Genomic DNA, 25,695 nt, shown 5'->3' with positions numbered 1-25,695 from the left:
TAGGGTTGGTGTTATTCCATGATATCTGAAATAGCCCCAGGAAGTAGGGTTGGTGTTATTCCATGATATTTGAAATGGCCCCAGGAAGTAGGGTTGGTGTTATTCCATGATATTTGAAATGGCCACAGGAAGTAGGGTTGGTGTTATTCCATGATATTTGAAATGGCCCCAGGAAATAGGGTTGGTGTTATACCATGATATTTGAAATGGCCCCAGGAAGTAGGGTTGGTGTTATTCCATGATATTTGAAATGGCCCCAGGAAGTAGGGTTGGTGTTATTCCATGATATTTTAAATGGCCCCAGGAAGTAGGGTTGCTGTTATTGCATGATATTTTAAATGGTCACAGGAAGTAGGGTTGGTGTTATTCTGTGATATTTGAAATGGCCACAGGAAGTACGGTTGGTGCTATTCCATGATATTTGAAAAGGCCCCAGGAAGTAGGGTTGGTATTATTCCATGATATTTGAAAAGGCCCCAGGAAGTAGGGTTGGTGCTATTCCATCATATTTGAAATGGCCCCAGGAAGTAGGGTTGGTGTTATTCCGTGATATTTGAAAAGGCCCCAGGAAGTAGGGTTGGTGCTATTCCATCATATTTGAAAAGGCCCCAGGAAGTAGGGTTGGTGTTATTCCATGATATTTGAAATGGCCACAGGAAGTAGGGTTGGTGCTATTCCATCATATTTGAAAAGGCCCCAGGAAGTAGGGTTGGTGTTATTCCACGATATTTGAAATGGCCACAGGAAGTAGGGTTGGAGTTATTCCATGTGGATTTGTCAAACATAGGGTTTAATCCATAAATATTCTGTTCATTTCATCATGGGTCTCTTAAGCTGGCCAACATTAAGAGCCACAAGAAATACTTTGTACATGTTTGAAATTTACACTGATATGTTGTGGATGATTTTGTCGGCACCAATTGCATGATTTTAGGAATATATGAGGTCGACCACAATCACTCCATCAGTATTATTACAGGCCTGAAGGCTGATGTATCAGACTAAACAAAATCTTGTACATGCTTTAAAGATACAAAACTTTTCAGTGGTCACTATAATGCTATAATTGTACCATTTTTGTGTCATTTGTTTTAAAACCACATTTTTGGGCAGGAGAATGTGAAAAAATAACAGAATAGGAAAATCCCATCCTCAGGCTCCTAATTCTTGGGCAAGAACTTGGCCGCTCCTTGTTTTTGCCCATGAATTGATTTTCAGCAGATGACATGTATTAGTATTGCTTTCCAGCAACAGCAGAAGTGGGAATGGCATTGCCAGTCATAAGATTGCATGTAAAAGACTTTGAATTTCAAAAACAACAACTTAATTTGCAAGTAATACAGTATTACATAAAACCTTAATGCCTATTGTGCCTTTGTCATGTCTGTAGAAGGGCCTATGTCCTGTATGTAGAGGAGCTTTTTTGTGCTCATGTCATGTCTGTAGAAGGGCCTTTTTGTGCCTATGTCATGTCTGTAGAGGGGTCTGTGTCATGTCTGTAGAGGGTCTATTTATCAGGGCTTGAAATTAGGTGTTTTGTTCACTAATGGATTTTAATGGCATGTCAGCAAAATGGCAATATATTGTCAATTAAAAGGAAAGTCAAATCATGTCAATACAATGGCAGTATGGTGCCATTTCAAATCATATTTAAAGAACAGAGAAAATAAAAAAAATGTTAAAATGATATTTTAACTGGGGATCATTTAAAAGTAATCTTTCAGAATAATCCATTTTTACCTCTGTCCAAATGGCCCCTGTTTTGTTTTCTATTATTCAGCCAAAAGAAAAAAGAACATATTGTTATACAGTCATTATGCAGAATGTACCAAAATGAACTATTTAATAATGTGCATAAACTCCCCCTGTACACAAGCATACCAATAAGAACTATTTACTGATGTGCATAAATTTCCCCTGTACACAAGCATACCAATAAGAACTATTTTCTGATGTGCATAAATTCCCCCTGTACACAAGCATACCAATAAGAACTATTTTCTGATGTGCATAAATTCCCCCTGTACACAAGCATACCAATAAGAACTATTTACTGATGTGCATAAATTTCCCCTGTACACAATCATACTAATAAAACCTATTTAAATGATGTACATAAATTCCCCCTGTACACAGGCATACTAATAAGAACTATTTTCTGATGTGCATAAATTCCTCTCTGTACACAAACATACCAATAAGAATTATTTATTGATGTGCATAAATTCATCCTGTACACAAGCATACCAATAAGAACTATTTATTGATGTGCATAAATTCCCCCTGTACACAAGCATACCAATAAGAACTATTCATTGATGTACATAAATTCCCCCTGTACACAGGCATACCAATAAGAACTATTCATTGGTGTACATAAATTTGTCCTGTACACAGGCATACCAATAAGAATTATTTATTGATGTACATGCATTCATCCTGTACGCAAGCATACCAGTAAGAACTATTTATTGATGTACATAAATTCCCCCTGTACACAATCATACCAATAAGAACTACAGGTATTTATTGATGTGAATAAATTTCCCCTCAGCATAAGCATACAAAAAAGAGACCTATTTACTGATGTGCATAAATTCCCCTCTTCACAAACGTAACAAAGAGAACAATTTATCGATGTGTCTAAATTCCCCTTTCAGCACAAGCATGCCAAAGAGAACAATCGATTGATGTGCATAAATTCCCTCTATTTATTTACTGATGTGCATAAATTACCCCTTTATACAAGCAAACCAATGAGAACTATTTACTGATGTGCATAAATTACCCCTCTATAAAGCAAACAAAAGAGAGCTATTTATTGATGTGCATAAATTACCCTCTATATAAGCAAACAAAAGAGAACTATTTACTGATGTGCATAAATTACCCCTCTATAAAGCAAACAAAAGAGAGCTATTTACTGATGTGCATAAATTACCCTCTATATAAGCAAACAAAGAGAACTATTTTCTGATGTGCATAAATTACCCCTCTATACAAGTAAACCAAAGTAATGTTTCGATCAGAAGACTGACTCTAATGCTTGTCACAGAGATGTGTAATCTGCAACTCATCCTGACAAGTGCATGAAAATTTAAATGAGAATGGAAAACAGATACATTTGCTCAGTGTGCCCATTCTAAAAAAGACTAGTTTCACATATGCAGTAAAGTGTAATTCATTCTTTACCTTGTAGATACATAACTTAAGTTAATGAAATGTGTCCATAGAGCACAGGTGCCCTTATCAATATGATGAAACAGTGTACACTGTTATCTCAAAAATGGGACATAACTTCATGAACTTATGGAGAAAAAAAACCTGAAAATTGAACTTGGCCTAAATCTTTGCAACATAAAGTCCTGTGTTAAATATATTTTCAGTCCTTTTAGTCCTTGAAAAGTTACTGAACAGAAATACATTCATAATGGAAGTGATGTTATGTTATGTTATGGAACATGAAGATATGGAAAGACATCAGTAACACCATATGCAGGGCTTGAAATTAATGTGAACCTGCTAACCTGCTGTTAGTGATTTTGCCAGTGTATCAGTCAACCCAGCAGTCATTTTGCCAGTGTATCAGTCAACCCAGCAGTCATTTTGCCAGAGTATCAGTCAACCCAGCAGTCATCAGTCTGTTGAGGCAGAGAAAATTACCACTGGTCATGTATCACAGCAGTTAAGAAGTGGTTGTTTGTCAGCCTTGTCTTTAATGGTTAATTGATCTGTTTATTGTGTCTACCTACATCCTGTGATTAAATAGGTGCAATAAATGCTTGCAGCACAAATGGATAGTGAACTAGCCAGGTACAAATGTATGACATTACCATTTAGTCTGGTACAAATGTATGACTAGCATTTGGCCTGGTACAAATGTATGACATTACCATTTAGTCTGGTACAAATGTATGACATTACCATTTGGCTTGGTACAAATGTATGACATTACCATTTAGTCTGGTACGAATGTATGACTACCATTTGGCCTGGTACAAATGTATGACATTACCATTTGGCTTGGTACAAATGTATGACATTACCTTTTAGCCTGGTACAAATGTATGACATTACCATTGGCCTGGTACAAATGTATGCTGTTACCATTTGGCATGGTACAAATGTATGACATTACCATTTGGCCTGATACAAATGTATGACTACCATTTGGCCTGGTACAAATGTATGACATTACCATTTGGCATGGTACAAATGTATGACATTACCATTGGCCTGGTACAAATGCATGACATTACCATTTGGCATACTATGCACAAATGTATGGGAGCAAAAAGGCATCAGTCTACAAACAAAACTTAAGGCCAAAAACAAAGCCATTGTGTTGCTGACCATGCTGTATTCACGCAAATCCTGGATGGTGTACAGATACCATGCCATAAAGCTGCACCATTTTCACAATGGCTTCCAGAGGAAACAGATGAGGATAAGATGGCAGGACAGGGTCCCATCAAAGACATGGAGTTCTCACACCAGCAGGCATTCCAAACATCCACACTCTGCTGATGAAATCACAGTTGCAATGGACAGGCCACATCACTTGGATGTCTGAACGAACTATTCAAAGCTTCTGTAAGTTGCCCTTGAAACACTTCAGCGCTGAGTTTTAGAAGGTCTTGCACAGGATCGCTCCACTTGGTGTAGTCTCATGGATACTGGAGTCTCATCGATACTGGAGTCTCATGCATACTGGAGTCTCATCGATACTACACACTTTGAACAGAGGAGAACAGAGAATTGCTGAGGCAGAAGCAGAAGCTGTGGAAATTAGAGAACTGCATCACAGCCTTTGTTGATGAAACAAAACCCAAATGGCATTTCCTGTCAAGCATGCCATATATTTCAGAGCACAAATTTGCCATATCAGCCACTCATGTACTCACAGAAAACAAGACAGTTAGTGGTGTCATGGTCACATTAAAAACTTAAAGCCAAACAACAAAGTATCAAAACGTTAAGGGTTAGTCTTGACCAGTTGGAAAGGATTGCATTCACTGACTCAATGAAAATAACCAGAGTTATACAAAACAATGTGTTTTAATACTTATGTCATTGCTAATAAACATTTAATACATTGTGTGGTGACAACTGTGAACATGTGGAAGTATTTGCATGGTGCACAGCTGCCACTGAAACAGCAGAAATTAGATTAGGCATGAGAAAGAGCATGATCGCAAATATGATCAACAGAACAGACCAAGAGAGTAAGATAAATGCTTGGAAAAATGAATACAAATGACTAAAGTAAAAACCAAGGAAAGGCTGTGATGTTGTGCACTTTCTGCATCGAGTATCTAGCAGAATGTGAAAGTTTAAAGGGTATGGAATGTAAAATTGTTATAAATCATCTCTAGAGTCACTCCCTTTGCATAACTGCAGTGAAATTAGCAGTTGATTAATCAGAAGCAAAGCAACATTAAACTACAAACTGGACTGACCTCTAATTGATGTTTGCAGAATCAGTGAAAACTAGTCGGGTTCAGTAAAAATGTCATTTTGGAGATCTTGTGCATTACTACATGCATATACATTATCCATCGGACTGCAACCAGTTTGTTTTCTGCACAATAACGCAAGTAGTCTGCAGGGTGCAGTAAGAGGTCAATTTTCAAGGTCACTGACTGAAAGATGAAAAATTCACAATAACTTGAGTACAGCTACCAGACTCTACAGATGGCTTGCACACAGGGTAAAAAGATAGGCTATTGATTTTAGGGTCTAAATATCAAAGGTCAAGGTCACTATGACTGAAAGAAGAAAAATGGTGTCTGCACATAAATTTATGTTATCAACAGTGTACCTTCCCCAAAGTTTGTGAGAGATTTACATTATGGGGAAGAAAGAAACATATTGATTCTGGGGTAAACAATATACAAAATCATTCCACTGTGACTGAAAAAAGAACATTGGTTGTTGCATATTAGGTATAGTTTTTTACCACATATCTTGAGAAAAATATGTTTAGGGCTTACAGTTAAAATATGGAAGAGACCTATTGATTTGGGGGTCAGAAGATCAGGGGTAAAGGTAATTGTTTCACAGGGAAAAATGGTTCTGAAGAATAGCTTCTTTTCTAGTATAAGTTCCTGGACCAGACATTATGGATGGCTTGTACTTAATGCAACAAAGGAAGTCATTGGTGCTAAAGGTCAGAGGTCATGGTCATGATAGGTTGAATAAGAAGATAGTGGTTTTTGCACATTGAAGTTTAGATCCAGACCACATATTTTGGAAAAAGGTCTGTCAGTAATCTTTCGATTCAAGCATGTCCTTCTAGTGGCCTATTCAAAATCAAGACTAATTTTTTTCTTTTGTTGTTTTTTCTGTAGAAATAGATTTAGATTCTAGGATACCAGTTATCTTGAAAGTCACAGTTTATTCCAGCTTTCTTGTGGTTATTTCTTGACTTTCCTATGCATTTGAAATGTATATCATTTTATTGCTCTGAAGTTTCTTTTCTGTCAAGTACGTGTCTGAAAGCATCATTTTACCTGTCAAGTATGTGTCTGAAAAAAATCATTTTGGCTGTCAAGTATGTGTCTGAAAATATAATTTTGGCTGTCAAGTATGTGTCTGAAAGCATCATTTTACTTGTCGAGTATGTGTCTGAAAAAAATCATTTTGGCTGTCAAGTATGTGTCTGAAAATATAATTTTGGATGACAAGTATGTGTCTGAAAGCATCATTTTTGCTGTCAAGTATGTGTCAGAAAACATCATTTTTTTGTCAAGTATGTGTCTGAAAACATCATTTTTGCTTCCAAAAGTTATAGTCAAATTAAATCTTGTGAAAATTACTAATACATACTGAACTGTCACCCACACATACACCTGTTGTTTGTAGTTTGATGGTTATAGTTATGTAAATACACAAGGCATTGTATATTCAGTGACAATGCATGGGAAAAGGGATTCATTTCTCGCTAAGCATTTATCAGGGTTTATATTTCAATATTTTTTTAATACGTCAGTTCTGTCACCCATCCTTACTGCAGATGGATCTTTGACTCCATCTTGATATTCTATATAAATTAGTCCACTCTTTTTAATGTACAAATAAAAATCACAGATTTGTTTTTCAAAGAGTTGAAGGAAGTAGACTTACTTTTAATGTTTAATATGTGTCATGATGTGTGTTGCATTCATGATTTTTTATCTGTTGTATTTAGGTCAAACTATAATCAGCTTTATAGAAACCTGTGTTACTTTGCTTTATATTAATAAATATTTACGTCTTTTAATGATAAATACTGTATTTACCTGTGTTTTATATTCATACATACTGCATTTACCTGTATGTTATTCGTAGATACTGTATTTATCCATATGCTTCTCATAGACACTGTATTTGCCCATATGGTATTCATTGATACTGTACTTATCTGCAAACAAAACTTGGGTCTTCCAAGCCAATATATTGCAGACCATGCCATATGCATGTGAGATGTGCATGTTGTGCAGATGCCATGCCAATAAGCTGGGCCATTTTCACATTGACTGCCTGAGGAAATTTATGAGGATAAGATGGCAGACAGGGTCCCGGATGGTCAGATTCTCACCAGAGCTTGTAACATTCCAAGCATTCACACTCAGCTGATGAAGTCACAGTTGAGTTGGGCAGACATTGTCACCTGGATGTCAGAAGAATGACTACCACAAAAGATCTTCTACAGAAAGCTGAAGCAGGGAAATGATCTCATTGTGGTCAGAAGAAATGCTTCTAAGAATCCAAGTCATCCTTGATACACTTAAAAACTGACCCTGTTTCATGGGAAGATTACACACAGGACCACTCCACCTAGAGTAGTCTTTTCCTGGATGGTCCATTTTGGAGCTACAGACTTTCACTGGAGGAAAGCTGCAGAGGAAGCATGAGCAGCATAAATCTCAGAAATGCAGCATGTCCTCTATTGATCAGGCATACCAAAGCAGCATCTCTTGTGTTACGAGTCTATGCTCTTAAAATTTGTAACAGAAAAGAGTGAAGACAACAAGCTTTGTAAAATTTAACAAATAATTTATTTCCCTAGACTACAGAGTAAAAAACGTAAGAAAAAAGAACTTATGGTATTGCAAATTAAATCCAAATTGTTATCCAAGAATTAAAAAACACAAGTCCTATCAATGAAAAGTTCTAAGTTAATCACAGTTCAGATCCCAATGAAAATCCAAGCTGGAAGGTGATGACATATGCAGTAGTCAGCATTGTACTGATGTGTTGAATCACAGAAAATATTATTCCAGTTTTTGAATTCTGTATAAATTCTGGTAAATGTCTTTGTCCAAGAATTAATTTAGAGCACTTTAGTATTTCGAGGGAAAACAATCACTTGAATTCAGTAATTTGAAGAAAAAAAAATTTCAGCCCCAAGCTGGACACAACATAAAACAACTTGACATCAGAAGTGTTAAGGCATGACTGATAGAATTCTTATAATAACATCAGTTATAAGACTAACTAAAATGCAAAACAGATTCCCAGTTTGGGGTAAAGAGTTCATCCTTCTGGAAAAAATAGAAGTTCATTTATGAATAAACACGTGCCTCATGTCACGTAGTCCAGGTATGACCTTGACTCAACTAAATGATTCTTACTCTGAGAAAGAATTAAAAGAAAGTTGTTTACCACTGATTTTAAGGTCAGCAACTAGGTACAATGTTTCTATTATTAGGTATTTACATTAATGAAATAAATTTAATAAAATCATTCAAGTCAAACAGAACTGAACTTAATTCTGAAAAAGAAATCAAGTCCAGTAAACAATTTTACATTAAAATGACATGTAATGGAATATTACAAAATTAAACTAACAAACACACAATTAAATTAAATAAACATAACACTTGTCAAGTGTGCCACAGACGGCTCAGAGCATAAATTGGCCTGATTAGCCATTCACATACAGTCAATGATTTCATGGTCATCTTTGAAATCCAAGGATAAATAACATTTAATTGCATAATTTTTTCATAGGTACTTATTTACCTGTATTTATTTTTATAGATACTACCGTCTTTAGCTGTGTCTTTTATCAAAAATACTGTCTTTAGCTGTGTCTTATATTCATAGTGCAAACTTTTATCTACCAGCTCATTTTATCTTGACAGATCTGACTCTACACTGTTTTCTGTAGGATGTGTATCCCATGACATATTTGACTACACTGTTTTCTGTAGTGTGTATATCACATGACAGATCTGACTCTACACTGTTTTCTGTAGGATGTGTATAACATGTTTGACATAAAATTCCTGTGTTAATAGCTGAATGTTAAATTCTACTTGATGAGTGAGTTCTCATGATGTTTATAGCTGAATGCTAAATTCAACTTGTGTGCATATCACATGACATATCTGACTCTACACTGATTTCTGTAGGATGTGTATAACATGACATATCTGACTCTACGCTGTTTTCTGTAGTGTATGTATCACATGACAGATTTGACTCTACAATATTTTCTGTAGGATGTGTATCCCATGAAAGATTTGATTCTACACTGTTTTCTGTAGTGTGTGTATCATGACAGATTTGACTCTACACTGTTTTCTTTAGGATGTATATCACATCACAGATTTGACTCTGCACTGTTTTCTGTAGGATGTGTATCCCATGGCAGATCTGACTCTACACTGTTTTCTGTAGGATGCGTATCACATGACAGATCTGACTCTACATTTTTCTGTAGGATGTGTATAACATGTTTGACATAAAATTCCTGTGTTAATAGCTGAATGTTAAATTCTACTTGATGAGTGAGTTCTCATGATGTTTATAGCTGAATGCTAAATTCAACTTGTTGAATGAGTTCTCATGGTGTTTCATAGCTGAATGTTAAGTTCTACTTGATGAGTGAGTTCTCATGGTGTTAAATTATACTTGATGAGTTTGTTCTCATGGTGTTTATAGCTGAATGTAAAACTGTACTAATGAAACATCAGTTCCCATGTTGCTTATAGCTGAGTGTAAAATTCTACTTGATGAGTGAGTGAGTTTGCACCCTGAGTCCATTATTTTGATCCTGTCCTATCATTTTTGACGATGAGTGCATATCTGTGAGGTTAGGCTATAGGTGCCATTACATGCAGCATGATTAGATTCCTGCCTGGAATGAACTTTAACTCTCTGATCTGTTTGATTATATAATTCCAATAGTTATGAATGGACCCAGTTGTCTTCATAATCTGCAAATCCCCCCAGCCCCCAAAAAAGCCAAGATTAGAAGTTCAGACACTTTAATCACACAGTCATTTCTGTACTCTTGCACTTGCCTCTGTTGCCAAACAAAGCAAATGGCCATTTTTATGAGCAATGATCATCGCTTCATGAGGTCATGTGTCAATCAGCTGTTTTTCAAATTTGTGTTTGAAAGATCAGAATGCTTGGAAGCATCAACAGTGAATACTGAACATATTATCATGAATCATCACTGGAACCCTCATCAACTTTTGTGTTGTGATGGTATAGTCAGGACCATTTCTTGATGTGTTGTGATGGTATAGTCTGGACCATTGCTTGATGCGTTGTGATGGTATAGTCTGAACCGTTGCTTGATGCGTTGTGATGGTATAGTCTGAACCATTGCTTGTTGTGTTGTGATAGTATAGTCTGAATCATTGCTTGTTGTGTTGTGATGGTATAGGCTGTACCATTGCTTGTTGTGTTGTGATGGTATAGTCTGGACCATTGCTTGTTGTGTTGTGATGGTATAGTCTGAACCATTGCTTGTTGTATTGTGTTGGTGTAGGCTGAACCATTGCTTGATGAGTTGTGATGGTATAGTCTGGACCATTGCTTGTTGTGTTGTGATGGTGTAGGCTGGACCATTGCTTGATGTGTTGTGATGATATAGGCTAGACCATTGCTTGTCAAGGCTTGCTGATTGTATACTTGGTTCCCATTGACTAGGATTGATAAGTGTGACTCTTGACTAGTGAAGATGGGGGTGGGCTTGGTATTCCATGTAAAGAGGGTAAAACTAAAATATGTGCTACCTAAAATTAAACTTTATGTTAATTTTGTGAGTGATTTAATCAAAATTTACAATAAATAATTCACCTTGACCATTTAATTGTAATATACTGGACTGGTTGCCAGGAAATGTTAAGCTTCTGCTAATGGAAAGCATTCTGACAACACATTTCTATCAGCATCCAGGCGTTTCCATCAAAAGATTTCTCTTTGCTAGTAAAATTCTCTTACATTGGTTTCCAACCTGTGGACTGCATTACCCCAGGGGCTGTGGGGTTATTCCAAGGAAGCCTCAAAGTACATATATTGGCATGTAGGGGTCAGCACACAACTTTTTGAAGTTGAGAAGGGGTCCTCATACTCGAAAAGGTTGGGAAAGTAGCTCTAACAAAATGGGGTCATTATTTCATTAAATGACTTAAGGGTATTGTTTATTGCTTCATCTACCTTATGGGCATTGTTTGTTGCATCACAAACCTTAGGGGCATTGCTTATTGCATTACACACCTTAGGGGCATTTTTTTGCATTGCAAACCTTAGGGACCTTGCTTATTGCATCACATACCTTAGGGGCATGTTTATTGCATTACAAACCTTAGGCATCATCTACCTTAGGGGCATGTTTATTGTATCACACACCTTAATGGCATGTTTCTTATATCACACACATTAGGGGCATTGTTTATTGTATCACACACCTTAGGGGAATTGTTTATTGTATCACACATTAGGGGCATTGTTTATTGTGTCACACACCTTAGGGGCATTGTTTTTTTTTATAGCACACACCTTAAGGGCATTGTTTATTATATCACACACCTTAGGGACATTGTTTATTATATCACACACCTTAGGGGCATTGTTTATTATATCACACACCTCATGGATATTGTTTATTATATCACACACCTTAGGGGCATTGTTTATTGTATCACACACATTAAGGGCATTGTGCATTATATCACACACATTAGGGGCATTGTTTATTGTATCATACATTTCAGGGCCATTGGTTTTTTTTGTGCCATGTGCCTTAAGGGTTTTATTTGTTGTATCATACAGTGTAAGGGCAATTGTCATTGTAGTATACACCTTAATGATATTGTTTATTGTATCATACACCTTACCACTCTGGTGGCCAAGTGGTTAGAGCATCCGCCTCGGAATTGTATCATACACCTTACCGCTTCGGTGGCCAAGTGGTTAGAGCATCCACCTCGGAAGTGGTAGGTCGTGGGTTCGAACCCCAGCAGAGTCATACCAAAGACTTATAAAAGTGTTAGGACTGGTTGGCCTGGTGTCAGGATAATGTGACTGGGTGGGACATCATGCTACATGTCTGCAGCATGATGCCCCAGTGCTAGACATCACTATAAACTGCCACACTGCAGACATCGTAGCAATATGACTGAAAAATTGTTAAAGCTATGTTAATAATCCAAATAACACACACACATCATACACCTTACAAGCATTCATTATTGTATCATATTCCTTACATGCATTCTTTATTGTATCATATACCCTATTGGCATTATTCATTGTATCATATATCCTGATGGCATTGTTCATTGTATCATATTCCTTAATTACATTGTTCATTGTATCATTTACCTTAGTGGCATTGTTCATTGTATCAAATACATTAATGGTATTGTTCATTGTATCATATTTCTTAATGGCATTGTTCATTGTATCATATTCCTTAATGGCAGTGTTCATTGTATCATCTGTATCATGTTTATTATTTATAGCCTTGATGCTTCACACTTTTTTCCTGGTCCTGATTAGAACTTCAGGCAATTAGAGCAATTTGTAAATTTTTGGCACATTTTTAAATGTCTTTGGACTTCGACTTTTTTAAAAATATTATCTTTAGTAGCACAGTTGACAAATACCACTTGAGGTAGGCAATGGCATTTGGTTTGGGCGTATTTGTATGTAGATGGACTTAGTTTGGGCATATTTGTATGCAGAGGCAGATGGACTCATTAGAGTGTAATGCCATTACAATGGTTTCCCAAATTTTTGCTTTCAACTATCTTTGTATGCAGTTGCCATATAGTTGTCTACATGCTTAACAAATATAAACCTTATTCCCCCTTAAAATTCTTAGTGGTCAAGTTAAAAATGATAACACACATGTTTAATAAACACAAACCTTATTCCCCCTTCAAAATTCCTAGTGGTCAAGTTAAAAATGATGACACATGTTTAACAAACACAAACCTTATTCCCCTTCAAAATTCCTAGCTTCAAGTTAAAAATGAAAACACGCATGTTTAACAAACATAAACCTTATTTCCCTTTGAAATTCTTTGTGGTCAAGTTAAAAATGATAACACACATGTTTAACAAACACAGACCTTATTCCCCATCACAATTCCTAGCTTAAAGTTAAAAATAAAAACACACATGTTTAACAAACACAAACCTTATTTCCCTTTGAAATTTTTAGTGGTCAAGTTCAAAATGATAACACACATGTTTAACAAACATAAACCTTATTCCCCTTCAAAATTCCTAGTGTCAAGTTAAAAATGAAAACACACTTGTTTAACAAACACAAACCTTGTTTCCCTTTGAAATTCTTAGTGGTAAAGTTAAAAATGATAACACACATGTTTAACAAACAAACCTTATTTCCCTTTGAAATTCTTAGTGGTCAAGTTAAAAATGATAACACACATGTAAATTCTTAGTGGTCAAGTTAAAAGTGATAACACACATGTTTAACAAACAAACCTTGTTTCCCTTTGAAATTCTTAGTGGTTAAGTTAAAAATGATAACACACATGTTTAACAAACAAACCTTATTTCCCTTTGAAATTCTTAGTGGTCAAGTTAAAAATGATAACACACATGTAAATTCTTAGTGGTCAAGTTAAAAATGAAAACACACTTGTTTAACAAACACAAACCTTGTTTCCCTTTGAAATTCTTAGTGGTTAAGTTAAAAATGATAACACACATGTTTAACAAACAAACCTTATTTCCCTTTGAAATTCTTAGTGGTCAAGTTAAAAATGATAACACACATGTAAATTCTTAGTGGTCAAGTAAAAGTGATAACACACATGTTTAACAAACACAAACCTGATAAGACAAATATTATTTAATTTACATCTAGTAGTTGTCCACTAACAGTGGATCACTTTTTGAGGTCAGATATTTAATGTTTTTAATTGTCAGCTAGTTTGTAAATAATCAACATGTAAAGAAAATCCCACCATGTAACTACAATTAACCTAAGTGTTGTTGGTCTTAAATGCACTTTTTCTTATCTGTGTATCTCATAATTGCCAGTTAATCATTTATGTTCTGTACCCTATGACCTGAATGGACCCAATCTTCAAATACCACCTCCCCAGTGGCCAAATATCTTATACAAAGGTTGTACTAGTCATAAATGATTTGGTCCTTGTTGGTCATTGATAATTGGATTATTGTAAGAACTTTGCCCAACAAGTGACACTAAAGGTTTGTTTGCTAACCTGGGAGTGTATTGTATCTGTAATCTATATAGACTAAGTTTGCCAAATTTTATTGACACTGCTTAATGACTTGTGCTACAAATATACTGATGGATTGAAAGGTCCCCAAGAACTTTGCAGGATTTCATATTGGCATTATAATGGGAGAAGAATGATGAATGATGCAAGTTTGTTACAAAGTCTTGAAAAGTCATTACATATTCAGCTTGCCAGTGTTTTTCATGAAATTTTAAAGTTAACAGACTTAAAAACATTGCTTGTAGGGTACATTCCTGATTGATAACTTTAGTGTGTACTACCATAAGTTACATTTCTAATTGATACTTATTAGTGTGCATTACCATAGGGTACATTTTTTATTGATAATTATTAGCATGTACTAGCACAGGGTACATCCCTAATAGTTAAATGTTAGTGCATACTAACATAGTGTATATTCCTAATTGATAATTGTTAGTGCATACTACCATAGGGTACATTCCTAATTAATAATTGTTAGTGCATATTACGATGTTGTATATTCCTAACTGATAATTTTTAATGCATACTACCGTAGGATATATTCCTAATTGGTAATTGTTAGTGCATACTACCTTTGTGTATATTCCTAACTGATAATTGTTAGTGCATACTACTATAGGGTACATTCCTAATTGATAATTGTTAGTGCATAGTACCATAGGGTACATTCCTAATAATAATTATTAGTGCATACTACTGTAGGGTATATTCCTAATTGATAATTGTTAGTGCATAGTACCATAGGGTACATTCCTAATAATAATTATTAGTGCATACTACTGTAGGGTATATTCCTAATTGATAATTGTTAGCGCATACTACCATAGGGTACAATCCTAATAATAATTATTAGTGCATACTACTGTAGGGTATATTCCTAATTGATAATTGTTAGTGCATACTACCATAGGGTATATTCATAATTGATAATTGTGAGTAAAGCTTGGCAACAGGTACGAGTTAGTTTCATTGTTGCAGTAGTAAAGATGAACTTGACTTCTTCTAATCTTCAAGTAACATGTATGCAGGCTCTGTTCTAGAACTGAAGATTACGGGTGGGTGGCTCCCTTCTCCATTTGAAAAATTGGAAAAAAATTAGAATGGAGAATGGTTTAATGAAAAAGTAAAGATAGGACTTAAAAAATATAATACACAGATTTTTGGGGGGCAGATTTGATTGAGTTTTCAGCAGGATTTAAAAACAATACCGGTAATCAAAAATCCTTCAATAGCAAATCCAAGAAGAGACTCTATTTCTAACTTTACATTTTTAGACTCAGTCTGTATCTAACTTCACACTTTTCTCTAGCACTTCAGTGAGAAGTATAGCTGGCAGTTTGTCTTTGTAGAACCATTTGTTTGTATAAAAAGGATTTTATTTTAACTTTGAATAGGAGTAATCAACAATATACCTTAATACACAATACAAAATAATCATGTAACTGTTATAGAAACACTTTTCTCCTTTCAGGCTCCAGGAACCTAGATGGTAGCCCAGTTGTATTTATCTTCACCAGTAGTTCGCTATGGAAGAACCAGCAGGTCCGCAGTGTGGACCTGACCCGACTTGTCATGTACTATCATTCCATCCCAAGGTCAGTTTATCATGTACTCTTATTACAGTGACCTTGTCATCTCGCCTTCTGCATGCACAGGGACAGGTTCTACTTTGTTATCTACATACATTGGAACAGGTTATAATTTACTATCTACATACAGGTTATACTTTATTCTTTTTACATACAAAGGGGCAAGTTATATTTTACTAGCTGCATACAAAGGGACATACAGTGGGATGAGTTGTATTTTACTATCTGCAGACACAGGGTCAGGTTATACTTTACTATCTGTTTTAACATCATGAATTTGCAATGAATCACTGTTTTAAAACAAAAGAATCATGGTTGAAAAGAATCGTGGTTCAGAATGGAAAAGAATTGTGATTTGGTCATAAAGATTAAAAGTCAAATACTCTTACTCCAAAGAAAAAGAGGATCATGTTCTTAAAACACAATTACCTGTATATTCTAATTATGTCCTATTGATAGTATATTTACCTGGTGGTCTACATTGCATGTTATATACTATGCCAGTGTCCCTTGTGGTCAGATTGTGTATACCTCATTCTGTACTTGTGTTGTCCACTCCTTAACCCTTGTTAGTCTCATCCCGTATATCTATTCTGCTTATCAATAACATTTGTGCCACATACAATATCAAAACTGAATGAATTCATATTTTTCACATTCATTATTGAAATTTCTAAAGTCTATACTGTTTCTGAATAAGGAGGGGATCATAAGACAATGTTTTGGCTAATACATCTCATGTTGTGACTAAAAATACTCCAATGGCATGAAAAATTTCCACTTTCCCAGCATTCTTCCTTCCATGAATAACCATGCAATTGAAGCACTGTGAATCCGTTACTATTAAATGAAAATAACATCTTGCTTTATGTGTGTGTGTGTGTGTGTGTGTGTGTGTGTACATTTATAATGGTATCCATAAGATATGCCATGATTAATTCATCAAAATAAAATTTCACGTTAAGTATCGTCTGTATGAAAACAAAAATGAAAATGGAAGTCTTCAGATCTTTGCTTGGATGGAGCAAAATGCGTAGATTTTTTTAATTGAATACTATTTAATAACACATTCAGTGCCAGAGACTATCTTCAAAAAAGCATTTCACATGCCTACACCACACCTCTACCCCTTGCTATAAGCATTTCACATGCCAATATCACACCCTTCCCCTTCCTAGAAGCATTTCACATGCCTATATCACATCTCTTCCCCTTGCTAGAAGCATTTCACATGCACATATCACACCCCTTCCCCTTGCTAGAAGTATTTCACATGCCTTACATCACACCCCTTCCACTTGCTAGAAGCATTTCACATGCCTATATCACACCCCTTCCACTTGCTAGAAGCATTTCACATGCCTATATCACACCCCTTCCACTTGCTAGAAGCATTTCACATGCCTATATCACACCCCTTCCCCTTCCTAGAAGCATTTCACATGCCTATATCACACCCCTTCCCCTTCCTAGAAGTATTTCACATGCCTATATCACACCCCTTCCCCTTGCTAGAAGTATTTCACATGCCTATATCACACCCCTTCCCCTTCCTAGAAGTATTTCACATGCCTATATCACACCCCTTCCCCTTGCTAGAAGTATTTCACATGCCTTACATCACACCCCTTCCCCTTGTTAGAAGTATTTCATATGCCTATATCACACCTATTCCTCTTGCTTGAAGTTTTTCACGTGCCTACACTATATCCCTTCCCTTGCTAGAAGCATTTCACATGCCTACACCTCACCCCTCCTCCTTACTAGAAGCATTTCACATGCTTACACCACATACCTCCCCCTTGCTAGAAGCATTTCACATGCTTACACCACATAATAATTATAATAATAATAATAATAATAATAATAATAATAATAATGAGGACTTTGTATAGCATCTAATCTTTAGAAGCTCTAAGCACTTTACAGCATTAAACAACACCTGTAAGATAAAAAAACATATATAATGATATGATTACAAACACAAACAGCATGAAATTAGAAAACATTAAAAACAAAAAACATGCTGAGAATATTTAAGGTAGGAAACATTATTAGGTCTTTAAGTTTGTTCTTGCAGTTGAAATAAGTGATTTTTGAGAGCACTCTTGAATATGATCACTGTGTCTTTGTGTCAAAGTTCAGTGGGCAATTCATTCCATGTTGCTGGGCCCTGGTATGCAAAAGAACGCTGTCCATATGACTTTGTTTTCTTAGTGGGAATAATGAGTATATGATTGTCAGAAGAGGAGCGTAAGTATCTTGCCGGTGTGTACACATGGGTGAGGTCTGATAGGAATGTTGGACTAGAGTCCATCATTGAAACGTAGCACAGAGAACAAATTTTGTGTTTGATTCTGGATCGAATGGATAGCCAGTGTAGGGTACAGAGCAGTGGGGAGGTGTGCTCTGATTATGGTACTCTAAGTAGGATCTGAGCAGCTGTGTTTTGAACTTTTTGAAGTTTCTGGAGCAGATATTGAGATGAACCAGACAGAATTGAGTTACAATAGTCCAGTCTTGAAAGTACTAATGAACACACAAGTGTTTTAATGGCATCAACTGAAAGATATTTGTGAATTGAGCTGATACATCTCAGCTCAAGATATGCAGCCTTGCATATGTTCATGACATGTTGGTGCATTGTGAGAGTACTGTCCAGAGTAACACCTAGGTTTCGTACTGACTGTGTGAATTTAATGTTGGTGTTGCTGATATTTATTGTTTGAGGTAAAGGATGTGACTGAGAAAGTCTTTGTGTTGTGATCAGAATGGCCTCAGTTTTATCATCATTCATCTGTAGCTTGTTACATGTCATCCATGATTTCACGTCAGAAATGCACCTCTCTACACCTTGGATGGTAGCATCAGCTTCAGTTGGGTGGCTAGATTTGTATATTTGGGTGTCATCAGCATACAATTGGTGAGACACTGGATGATGATCTATGACACTTGAGAGCGGCTGAGTATATAGAATGAAGAGAACAGGTCCAAGAACAGACCCCTGTGAAACACCACAACATAGATCAACTGGGCTGGAGTGTATTCCATTTGCAGACACAATTTGTGTCCTGTTGACCAAGTAGGACTTGAACCACAGTAAGGCTGTATCATGAATGCCAAATACATGCTGGAGACAGTGAAGTAATATATCATGGTCTATTGTGTCAAATGCTGCAGACAAATCAAGGAGGGTGAGGACTGTAATCTTTCCACTATCCAAAGCAGAGAGAATGTCATTAACTACTTTTAGAAGAGTAGTTTCAGTACTGTGGTTAAGGGCAATATGCAGATTGTACATTGCTAAAAAGACTTTGAATTCAGATGAGATACAAGCTGGGATAGAACAAGGTTTTCTAATATTTTTTATATGAATGGGAGATTAGAAACTAGGCGGTAGTTCTTTAAATTGTTATGGTCTAGTGTTGGTTTTTTCAGCAGAGGCTTTACAATGGCAGTTTTGAAAAATGATGGGAATTCCCCCGATGAGAGAGAGGTATTAATAACATCAGTTAGTGAAGGCAATACTGGATGTAAGCACTCAAGCAGCAGTGATGTTGGAATTGGATCAAGTTCACATGACTTTGGTGCACTCTTCATCAGGATTGTACATACGAAATCCATAGAGACAGGTTCAAATGCTGCTAATGGTTGCCGCTCAAATTCTGTATCCCAACTGTATGGTGACAACAAGTCAATTGAAATTGTGGTGTCAAGCTTATCTCTAATGGTTTGTACTTTGTCAGGGAAGGAATTTGCAAACATGTCCAGAAGGTTGACTGGAGAGAAGGTAGTTGGAAGTGGTGTAGATTTGTTCCTTGACATTAGCTTGTTAGTAATCTCAAAGAGTTCTTTGCAGCTGGAACTTTCCATGATCTTAGTAGTGTACTGGGCTGATTTCACTGCATGGACTATATTTGTGACATTCTTTTTAGCGGCTTCATAGATTTGCTTACCTCCCCCTTGCTACAAGCATTCACATGCTTACACCACATACTTCCTCCTTGCTGGATGCATTTCACATGCCTACACCTCACCCCTTCCCCTTGCTAGAAGCATTTCACATGCTTACACCACATACCTCCCCCTTGCTAGAAGCATTTCACATGCCTTTACCACACCCTTTCATAGAAGTTTTTCACATGCGTACACCACACCCCTTTTCCTTGCTGGAAGCATTTCACATGCCTACACCACACCCATTCCCCTTCCTGGAAGTATTTCACATGCTTGCACCACATCTCGTCCCCTCTAAAAGAAACAAACAAACAAAAAGAACCTGCATATATTCTAAAATACAAAAGGGATGTGGGGTGGGGCACATAATAAATGTGTTCCCATTTGTTGATGTATGCAATGTTTAAGTGACATTCTCTTGTTCAGCTTAATTTCATTTGATTCATACACCTGTTATGCAGCTTTGTTCCTTTGAAGTTATTGGATTTCTCAAACAATCTTCTCTTTGTGACTGTATATTAAAACAGTGAAAAGATGAATACTTTTGTGAAAACTGAATACTGTATGCAATTTTTGAGTTGAACAACAACAGGTGTTAATTTTTACCTCTGTTGACTATAAGAATAAAAATAATATTCCACTGGAGTTTTTTAAAACCAAATTTGACAATGGACACTTGGCATAAAAGCATTTCAAGTTTGTACAAATGATACAGAATTGTAATCAAATATGGCCAGTGTTCTAAAATTTGACAAATCATTAGATGACTTCTCAAAAATTGGCTGAACAGAATAAACCAAATTTGACAGACATCATGCTGGAATGGAAGCTTGTTCAAATGATGCTGAACTGCCATCCAGTATGGCTGCTGTTATAAAAATAGAAAAGCCTTAACAACTTCTCAAAAATCAACAAACTCAAAAGAATGTGACCACTTTTTATGGAAAGCATTCAGGTATGAATGATTTTCAAGCAGGTTTTAGAAAGGTGCTGATGTATAATCCAAAATGAAACAAGCAATTTTAAATGCTGAATGAATAATGAATGCAGAGTAAGTGCAGAATGAATCAAAATGAAGCTCAGAGTGAATCCAAATGAAGCTCAGATGAATACAAACGAAGCTCAGAATGAATACAAACAAATGATGACTGTCTTTTGAAGAAATAGAAATTACAATTGCAAAGCAGCAGAATACAAAACAACAAATTACATAAAAAAATTGAACAAAATACAAACAAATTTGAATAGATTTGAAAATCAATTATTTTTAAGCTGCTGCTAAGTCCTCACAGTCAAAAGGCCTTTTGCTTGGTAATCCAGGACAATTTTTCATTCCATACAAACCAGACAGACATAAACAACACAATTGATGTTATGACCTCATCAGCATAGGTTGTGTCTGTACAATTTTTATTTAAATGAAATGCAATAAGAAACACAATTTTCAGTTTTGGTTATGTTTTTACCTTTTGTAAATTTTGCATTTCATACATTTGCTATTTTATTAAGTACACTTTTAAAAATCCCAGATGCAGAAGCAATAGTTCACTCCTTTTAATATTGTCAAAAATGGAGAACCTCGCTTCAGTATTTCCATTATGTTCTAGATGAGAAAAAGAAAAGTAAATGAATAATGGAAGCCATAAACACAAAATGAGAATGCATTTCTGAAATTGTAAATGAAAACAGTGAAAAGCTAATGGATATGCAGATGTGAATGGAATGCAGATGAAATGAATCTTGATTTTGCAAAATACTTGTTTCGGTATCTGCATTAACAATTAAAAAGCCTTTAAGAAATGCTCGCTAGAATTTGACAAATTTTGAGACAACATTTTTTCACGATAGTCCTTCTAATTTATTACTAAAGATAGGAATGTGATATTCAATATGGCTATTGTTAAAATGAATAGGAAACATTCATCTGACATCTCAAAACTGCTGAAGAGAATTTGACTTTTAGCAAAAGAGCATCTTGCCAGGAAGGCCTTTCAAACACAATCAAATGATGTTTAAGGTTATTGTTGTATCTTGTCAGGAAGGCCTTTCAAACACATACAAATGATGTTTAAGGTTATTGTTGCATCTTGTCAGGAAGGCCTTTCAAACACCTAACACATAAATGATGTCTAATGTTAATGTTGCATCTTGTCAGGAAGGCCTTTCAAACACATGCAAGTGATGTCTAAGGTTATTGTTGCATCTTGTCAGGAAGGCCTTTCAAACACCAAACACATAAATGATGTCTAAGGTTATTGTTGCATCTTGTCAGGAAGGCCTTTCAAACATATACAAATGATGTTTAAAGTTATTGTTGCATTTTGTCAGGAAGGCCTTTCAAACACCAAACACATAAATGATGTCTAAGGTTATTGTTGCATCTTGTCAGGAAGGCCTTTCAAACACCAAACACATAAATGATGTCTAAGGTTATTGTTGCATCTTGTCAGGAAGGCCTTTCAAACACATACAAATGATGTTTAAGGTTATTGTTGCATCTTGTCAGGAAGACCTTTCAAACACATACAAATGATGTCTAATGTAATTGTTGCATCTTGTCAGGAAGGCCTTTCAAACACAAACAAATGATGTCTAATGTTATTGTTGCATCTTGTCAGGAAGGCCTTTCAAACACATGCAAATGATGTTTAAGGTTATTGTTGCATCTTGTCAGGAAGGCATTTCAAACACCAAACACATAAATGATGCCTAAGGTTATTGTTGCATCTTGTCAAGAAGGCCTTTCAAACACATGCAAATGATGTTTAAGGTTATTGTTGCATCTTGTCAGGAAGGCCTTTCAAACACCAAACACATAAATGATGTCTAAGGTTATTGTTGCATCTTGTCAGGAAGGCCTTTCAAACACCAAACACATAAATGATGTCTAATGTTAATGTTGCATCTTGTCAGGAAGGCCTTTCAAACACATGCAAGTGATGTCTAAGGTTATTGTTGCATCTTGTCAGGAAGGCCTTTCAAACACCAAACACATAAATGATGTCTAAGGTTATTGTTGCATCTTGTCAGGAAGGCCTTTCAAACACATACAAATGATGTTTACGGTTATTGTTGCATCTTGTCAGGAAGGCATTTCAAACACCAAACACACAAATGATGTCTAAGGTTATTGTGCATCTTGTCAGGAAGGCCTTTCAAACACATACAAATGATGTTTAAGGTTATTGTTGCATCTTGTCAGGAAGGCCTTTCAAAGACATACAAATGATGTCTAATGTTAATGTTGCATCTTGTCAGGAAGGCCTTTCAAACACATACAAATGATGTCTAATGTTATTGTTGCATCTTGCCAGGAAGGCCTTTCAAACACATGCAAATGATGTTTAAGGTTATTGTTGCATCTTGTCAGGAAGGCCTTTCAAAAACATGCAGATGATGTCTAATGTAATTGTTGCATCTTGTCAGGAAGGCCTTTCAAACACAAACAAATGATGTCTAATGTTATTGTTACATCTTGTCAGGAAGGCCTTTCAAACACATGCAAATGATGTTTAAGGTTATTGTTGCATCTTGTCAGGAAGGCATTTCAAACACCAAACACATAAATGATGCCTAAGGTTATTGTTGCATCTTGTCAAGAAGGCCTTTCAAACACATGCAAATGATGTTTAAGGTTATTGTTGCATCTTGTCAGGAAGGCCTTTCAAACACCAAACACATAAATGATGTCTAAGGTTATTGTTGCATCTTGTCAGGAAGGCCTTTCAAACACCAAACACATAAATGATGTCTAATGTTAATGTTGCATCTTGTCAGGAAGGCCTTTCAAACACATGCAAGTGATGTCTAAGGTTATTGTTGCATCTTGTCAGGAAGGCCTTTCAAACACCAAACACATAAATGATGTCTAAGGTTATTGTTGCATCTTGTCAGGAAGGCCTTTCAAACACATACAAATGATGTTTACGGTTATTGTTGCATCTTGTCAGGAAGGCATTTCAAACACCAAACACACAAATGATGTCTAAGGTTATTGTGCATCTTGTCAGGAAGGCCTTTCAAACACATGCAAATGATGTTTAAGGTTATTGTTGCATCTTGTCAGGAAGGCCTTTCAAAGACATACAAATGATGTCTAATGTTAATGTTGCATCTTGTCAGGAAGGCCTTTCAAACACATACAAATGATGTCTAATGTTATTGTTGCATCTTGCCAGGAAGGCCTTTCAAACACATGCAAATGATGTTTAAGGTTATTGTTGCATCTTGTCAGGAAGGCCTTTCAAAAACATGCAGATGATGTCTAATGTAATTGTTGCATCTTGTCAGGAAGGCCTTTCAAACACAAACAAATGATGTCTAATGTTATTGTTACATCTTGTCAGGAAGGCCTTTCAAACACATGCAAATGATGTCTAAGGTTATTGTTGCCTTTCAAACACATACACATGATGTCTAATGTAATTGTTGCATCTTGTCAGGAAGGCCTTTCAAACACATACAAATGGTATATAATGTTGTTGTTGCATCTTGTCAGGAAGGCCTTTCAAACACATGCAAATGATGTTTAAGGTTATTGTTGCATCTTGTTAGGAAGGCTTTTCAACACATACAAATGATGTTTAAGGTTATTGTTGCATCTTGTCAGAAAGGTGTTTCAAAAGCATGCAAATGATGTCTAAGGTTATTGTTCTTAAAAATATATATAACTTGTAATGCCTTCTCTAAAACTACTCAATAGAATTTGATCAAATTTGAATGAAAGAATTCTGGCATGAATTTTAGATTCATGCAGATTATACTGATCTGCCATGAATTTTAGATTGATACAAATGACACTGATATGCCATGAAGTTTAGATTGATACAAATGACACTGATCTGCCATGAATTTTAGATTGATACAAATGATACTGATCTGCCATGAATTTTAGATTGATACAAATGATACTGATCTGCCATGAAGTTTAGATTGATACAAATGACACTGATCTGCTATGAAGTTTAGATTGATACAAACGACACTGATCTGCCATGAATTTTAGATTGATACAAATGACACTGGTCTGCTATGAAGTTTAGATTGATACAAATGACACTGATCTGCCATGAAGTTTAGATTGATACAAATGACACTGATCTGCCATGAATTTTAGATTGATACAAATGACACTGATCTGCCATGAAGTTTAGATTGATACAAATAACACTGATCTGCTATGAAGTTTAGATTGATACAAATGACACTGATGTGCCATGAATTTTAGATTGATACAAATGACACTGACCTGCCATGAATTTTGGATTGATACAAATGACACTGATCTGCCATGAATTTTAGGTTGATACAAATGATACTAATCTGGCATGAATTTTAGATTGATACAAATGCACTGACCTGCCTTGAATTTTGGAAATGAATATGACTAAATATTAGAATGTATTATTTTTGTTTCCAGAGAAACAGCAAGACAGCGAGGTCTTTGTGTAATAGCAGATATTCATGGGTCCACTGCATCTACCATCAACACACTTCTTGAATCATTGTATTTGTTTGAGGTAATACCATTTTTCTTTGGTAGAATCATTAATTTATTGTTTGGACAAAGAAAGTCTTCATGTCTCTCAGTAACAGTAGGTCTCTTCATGTACACAGGAGCTTCATATCTCTTGATGATATCT

The 25,695-nt window shown here is 35.8% G+C and overlaps 1 protein-coding gene across 2 annotated transcripts in view; it reads left to right on the top strand.

Annotated features, from left to right (window-relative positions):
- Positions 1–25,695, top strand: part of LOC149785868 (puratrophin-1-like) — a 332,239-nt gene that overhangs the window by 198,814 nt on the left and 107,730 nt on the right. For both annotated transcript variants that reach the window (XM_089979848.1, XM_089979847.1), the window contains exons 5-6: positions 15,979–16,102; positions 25,473–25,572. In XM_089979848.1, the coding sequence (XP_089835974.1) occupies positions 15,979–16,102; positions 25,473–25,572 (224 nt within the window). The remainder of the gene's footprint in view (positions 1–15,978; positions 16,103–25,472; positions 25,573–25,695) is intronic.

The sequence above is a fragment of the Sinohyriopsis cumingii genome, chromosome 13, assembly GCF_028554795.1.
Source record: "Sinohyriopsis cumingii isolate HCF-2022 chromosome 13, ASM2855479v2, whole genome shotgun sequence".
NCBI lineage: Eukaryota > Metazoa > Mollusca > Bivalvia > Unionida > Unionidae > Sinohyriopsis > Sinohyriopsis cumingii.
Note: the sequence above shows the minus strand (reverse complement) of the source record. Positions and strands in the feature narration are given on the sequence as shown.